Source organism: Pelodiscus sinensis, chromosome 5 (assembly GCF_049634645.1).
Source record: "Pelodiscus sinensis isolate JC-2024 chromosome 5, ASM4963464v1, whole genome shotgun sequence".
NCBI lineage: Eukaryota > Metazoa > Chordata > Testudines > Trionychidae > Pelodiscus > Pelodiscus sinensis.
Window position 1 is genome coordinate 24,245,588 of NC_134715.1, and position 6,000 is coordinate 24,251,587.

The 6,000-nt window shown below is 45.5% G+C and overlaps 1 protein-coding gene across 2 annotated transcripts in view; it reads right to left on the minus strand.

The window, feature by feature from the left end:
* PPP3CA (protein phosphatase 3 catalytic subunit alpha) overlaps positions 1-947 on the minus strand; it is a 333,809-nt gene extending 332,862 nt beyond the window's left edge. The window contains exon 1 of one of the 2 annotated variants that reach the window (XM_075929664.1): positions 354-947. Coding sequence is in view for 1 of the 2 variants with exons in the window: in XM_006126898.4 (XP_006126960.1) it covers positions 354-411 (58 nt within the window). In the remaining variant the exon portion in view is untranslated. The remainder of the gene's footprint in view (positions 1-353) is intronic. The other variant, XM_006126898.4, reaches the window with a different exon arrangement.
* Between the last annotated feature and the right edge of the window lie 5,053 nt (positions 948-6,000).

Here is a 6,000-nt window from a genome sequence, read left to right on the forward strand (position 1 = left end):
AGAGATCTCACGAACAAAGCCAAACCCGAGTCAACAGTACAAAATACCAACCAAATTACCACCCCAAGACACTACCCTGACCAACAGCCACCCACTTCCTACACAGCGGCTACTCCCTATTCACTCCCCCCATCACCTCCGCCTTCTCCTCCAAACACGTCTCGTGCATTTAGCAACTGCAGCCACAGTAAATAAGCAGACCCTGTTCCCGAAGGGGGGGGGGGGGAGAAGGAGAATAGGTACAGTATCTCGGAGGACGGGGGTAGCCAATTTTTTTTAAAAAAAATGGAGGAGGGGCTGTGCAAGCAGACAGCTGGCGATGTGTGTCCGTCTGTGCACGGCACAGCACTTACCTTTCACCACCCTGTCCGTCGTAGATAACTTCGGATCAATTGCCTTATGCTCAGACATTTCCAGCAGCCGGGGGCAGGAGGGAAGGGCTCGCTCCCTCACACAGCGCGGACACAAGGCTGAGACGGCTGCTGCAGCAGCAAACGGCCAGTCAGTGTCTCTAGGTCCTTGGCTATGCTTAAAGTTATTGCCCCTCTTGCCTGCTGCTTGCTGTGCTTTGCTTTCCTCCTTCTCCTCCTCCTCCTCCTTCTTCTTCCTCCTGCTCCTCCGCCTCCTCCGCTAGTTAATTATTTATCTCAATCACGCCAATCGTTTCCTTATTTATAAATTTTTGCACAAACAACAGGCAAAAGCAGCCAGGAAAAAAAATAAATTTTAAAAAATAACCAGGGTGCAAATGTAGCAGCCTTGGTCTTCCTTCCCCCACAGCAGCGGAACGGCTGCTGCTCCAGCTCCTCCGGCTGCTGCACTAGATCTGGATACGTCTCTTCCCCCTCCCAGGGTCTCTCCTTTCCCTCACATAGACACAGCCACTAAGCTGCACACAGTCCAAGGCACAACCTACCCTCACCGCCTAGCCTTACACCCGCATCTCCCTCCCAGCTCCCTCTCCCTCTTCCCCCCTCCTCTCTAGCAGCCATTGGCTCGCGTAGGACTGCCAATCACTGTCAGATAACTACCGCCCGCCTCTCTTCCCAGGTGTTCTGACGGCTCTCACCATTAGCTGGATTGGGAACCGGAGAGGGGAAAGGGAGCAGCAGCAGCAGCTGGGGTGGAATTCTCCCCGGAGCGTTCCAAAGGCTTGGTTGAGCAGCAGTGCGAGTAGTAAAGCGCCCTGTGTGATTTGCCTTGGGGCTCGGGGGCGGGGAGGTGGGGCAGGCCCGGGGGCTGGAGGGAAGCTCTGCCCTGCGCCCTGCTATTGCTGCCGAGGAGGTGATGTGTTCCCGGGAGAGCTGCGGGGACTGTGCAGGGGTCTCCCCTTTTTTGTACGAAGCCCCTGGCCACACAAGAGCAGCAACAGGGAGATACCGCGCGTGTGTCATTAGCTGGCGGGGGCGGCCTCCGCCTGTCACTCACTGTAGCTATTGCTACACAACAGGAAAAGCTCCAGGGTGATCGCGCCTGCGTGTGTGTCCCTTGCAGCAAGTCACAGACACGACAGGCTCCTCCATGCACCGCGGCTTTCCCTTTGGGGTTAGGAGCAGCCGTCAGTCAGGTTTCCTCTTGCTCCGGTGCCTTTATCAGCGAAGCTCCTGACACTAGCTTTTCCCTGTTTCTCCTCCCTGCTTGTAGTGCTGCTTTGCGAAGGAAGGAGGAGGGGCCTTGGCTGGTTGGAACAGGAGCTCTCCAGAAGTAAGATTGATGGATGGGTTTTCACTAGCGTTTACCATTGAACCAACAATGTCTACTTGATTAGAATAAGTTACTGTAGCGTTTGGGGGTGGGGAGAACAACTTTACAATCAGGAAATGACCTGGTGCTGAGCTAGCTGTCATGACTACAGCAGATCCTGCACATTAAGTTATTATACTGTCTCTCCTTTTACCTTTATGCTGTCTTGTAAGGGAAAAATACACAATATTTCAATAAGTAACAATGGGGGGGAAATGGTCTTATAAGGCATAGGTCTAGCAGTTCCATGGACCCTGCCACACTTGGTAAGAGATCCTGGGCAAGTTTAATATTTCTGTACAGAGCTGCTGCTAGACATAAGCAGACTAAGCACTTGCTGAGGGCCCAAACAGCTGAGGGAGATGTGTTTTCTTTTTATTATAAGAATTTGCCTGTTTTCTTACTGCAGGGAAAAAATATTCCTGCTTAGAGCCCTCTATAGAATGCTGTCTTTCTGCTTCAGTTTCAGAACATTGTATGTAAAGGGGCTAATAATACAAATCTCCCAGGGTACCAGCTGCTTAATTCATTAATTCTATAAAGTATTTTGAGATCCTCTTTCATTTTTAGATGGATGCAGAATGTTATTTGTTATTACTTTGTAGAGAGAAATCATTTTTAGATTGATTATTTGTGTCTATTTTCTGATTATTGCATTCATTAACACCTTTCCATATTCTTCTGAGTCTACTTTGACTTCATTAAAAATGAAAAGTTATGCCCAGTTTAAAAAACTTCTAAGCAAGTATGTACACAAACACACAATCTTTTTGAGATATTATCAGACATGCACAGCAAAGATGTCAGTGAGACATATTACAAATGCATGCAAGACCCTTGTATTACATTTTTGAATAGCTGACATATCTCTGTTGGCCAAGGATCACATGCAATGTAGAGAAGAGCAGATGATTAAGTTTGTAAACACTTCCACAGAGGTATCAACTCTAAAAAGACTTGCATACAATGCACCAATGGGCAACCTAGGCTAGGGCCGTGTGAGTGGCCTGCCTTTATCTCAGTGGGCTGTGAGATTGTCATAACTAAGCCAATCTCCCAGGATTGGGTAGTTTTGTTAGCTGTGCTTTTGTACCTATGCCATGATCATGAGGGTTAGCCAGCAGCCTTGGGATTAAGGGGTTAACTATCTCCCTTACCTAGCCAGGTGGAGTGGCCAATAGGAATGTAGTAGGAATTTCAAACTGTGACAAAGGAATTTGGGGTTTTCCCTCCTTTGTCTTGGGCAGTTCTCTCCAGCTATTGAGGGGGACAGACATTATGTCTCCCTTCCAGAAAAGACTCTTTCTTCACTTTCTGTAAGTAGGGTAAAGTTTAGATAAGTCCGTTAGGTTTCATTGTTTTATGGTTTGGGTATGGGATCTGCTGTCTGTGCACTTAAAAATGTTTTGGCTTTCCTTTGTAACTAAGTTCTAGGCCCATGGAGTTTCTCCGTAAGTATATTATTTTGTTACTTTTCCATCTAATCATTATGCTTGCAACAGGAATAGTGTGGTAATAATAAAAGTTCTCTTTTCCTTGTATTAGCCTGGTATTGGTTAATGGTGGTGTCTTGCTTTTTACTTTAGGGGTGAGATTTTCCCAAATGGTCTCTCCCCTGGTTTCTTTATTAATTTGGGTAGTGGCAGTGGAGATTCTGTCCTCAAAATCTAGGGTTTTAAGATTGAAGGGAAGTTTTATACCACAGCCTGGTAGATAAGGTTTTGGGGTACACTTGCTAGCCCCCACTTCTGCATTTATCATGCCAGAGTGGAGAAGGAGCCATGACAACCTAGAATATGCATGGTGTGGTGACTGAACCATAGAAGTGCTTTCATTGAATGTAAAGGAAGCAGCCAGCTCTTGCTGTCAGTGTTATATGCAGTCAGCACACACTTCACTTCATGTGCCCTTGCTTTACATGCATGCCACTTTAGTAATATTGATAGGAAAAACTACATAAACGGAAACAAGTAGAATCTAGAAACCTTGTGTTCGGATAATGGTAACCAAAATATCTCGCTGGCCACAGACATAGAACCCTGATAGGCCCCATGTGGCCCTTGGGCCGCAGGTTGCCCTCCACTGATATAGTGGTTCAAACTGGCTGCATCTAAATTGGCATGATTTTCCAGAAATGCTTTTAACGGAAAACTTTTCCATTAAAAACATTTTCAGAACAGAGCGTCTAGATTGGCATGGACGCTTTTCTGCAGAAGCACTTTTTGCAGAAAAGCATCCGTGCCAATCTAGACGCACTTTTCTGCAAAAAAGCCCTGATCGCCATTTTCACGATTGGGGCTTTTTTGCCAAAAAGAAATCTGAGCTGTCTACACTGGCCCTTTTGCGCAAAAGCTTTGTGCAAAAGGGACTTTTGCCTGAACGGGAGCAGAATAGTATTTCCGCAAGAAGTACTGATTTCAGACAGTAGGAAGTAAGTGCTTTTGCGGAAATTCAAGCGGCCAGTGTAAACAGCTGGCAAGTTTTTCCAGAAAAGCGGCTGATTTTCCAGAAAAACTGGCCAGTCTAGACACAGCCACTGAGTTTACCAGAAACCAACAGAGAATGGCTTTTGGCATAGAAAGGCTGAGTTTAAACTGGCTAGGGGCCTTCTTTTTGAACCAGCAAACAGTCCGGACTCTTCTGTTCCAACAGCTGCAGAGGGGATGAAAAGACTTTGGCTTAGTAGGGCCCCCTCTAAAGCTAATAGTGACCTCTGTTAAGATTTTAGTACAAGTGTGAGAACTTTCATAGTTTGTTTTCTCTGCAACTTGTAATTGCAGGGAATATACAGTTCATAGTAATTGGAGAGAAAACAATGCAGAAGCACCGGACATTAGGCAACTGGCTTGCTGGGGACATGACAATGAAAAACAGGAGCTGTGCAGCCTTCAAGTGTCCAGTCATAAGAGAGTGGGACAAGGTAACATGGCAAGATGCTCCTGGAGTGGACTATGAAGGGGGGACTAGAGGTGCAGTTGCCCTTAAATTGAGACACTCAGCACCTAGCAATTTTCATTTAACTTACTGGGAATTGGTGAATGCTGAGCTCTTTTGAGAAATCTCACCTGGAGCAAATTTTGCATGGGTGGGCCATTGTAACCCACTTTATCCATACATAGCACCAGACCAATTCATCCTCCATTCATCTGCACAGAGCCCATTGCAACATCAAGGCCTTCCACTTGAATTTAGTTGTCTGGCCTTGCATGTGTTCACATACAACAAGCACAGAAGACTACTCTTAATTGTAGGAGGGCTTACGTTAAAAGCTACTTTCATGTCAAAATATCTCACTGGCTTTGGAACAAAAAAAAAAAATTAGAAAAAACAACTAATCAGTCAACTTGATGTTAAAGTTATTTCCCATGTGTTACTAGAATAATCTAGACATGCCTATACCCCTTTCTTTTATTTAAGAATCTTCAGAGATGTAGATATTAAAGTAAGAGAAAAGTGGGGAGTCAGAGGGTTTATCATGCTTAAATGTGTCATGGACTCTATATTTCTCTATCTAAATTCACACTGATTGTGTCTTAGTGTATGTCAGTCAACAGGCTTGTGGCAAGATCTGTAAATGGATCAGCCATGCTTCACATATTATGCAGCTGTCCACTGAACTTTGTTTACTTGTTAGCCAAATTTCTTGGCTGCTGAGGAAACCCACAGGCTATGTCTAGACTGGCATGATTTTCTGCAAATGCTTTTAACGGAAGAGTTTTCCATTAAAGCATTTGCAGAAAAGAGCGTCTAGATTGGCACGGACGCTTTTCCGCAAAAGCACTTTTTGCGGAAAAGCGTCCGTGCCAATCTAGACATGCTTTTCCACAAAAAAGCCCCAATCGCCATTTTTGCGATCTGGGCTTTTTTGCCAAAAACAAAAGGGGAGGGGATAGCTCAGTGGTTTGAGCATTGGCCTGCTAAACCCAGGGTTTTGAGTTCCATCCTTGTGGAGGCCATTTAGGGATTTGGGGCAAAAAATCATCAGCTATGGTACTTGGTCCTGATGTGAAGGCAGGGGACTGGACACAATGACCTTTCAAGGTCCCTTCTAGTTCTAGGAAATAGGCAATCTCCATTAATTTTAAAATCTGAGCTGTCTACACTGGCCCTTTTACACAAAAGGACTTTTGCCCAAATGGGAGCAGCATAGTATTTCCACAAGAAGCGCTGATTTCTTACATGAGATTGTCAGTGTTCTTGCAGAAATTCAAGCGGCCAGTGTAGACAGCTGGCAAGTTTTTCTGCAAAAGCAGTTGC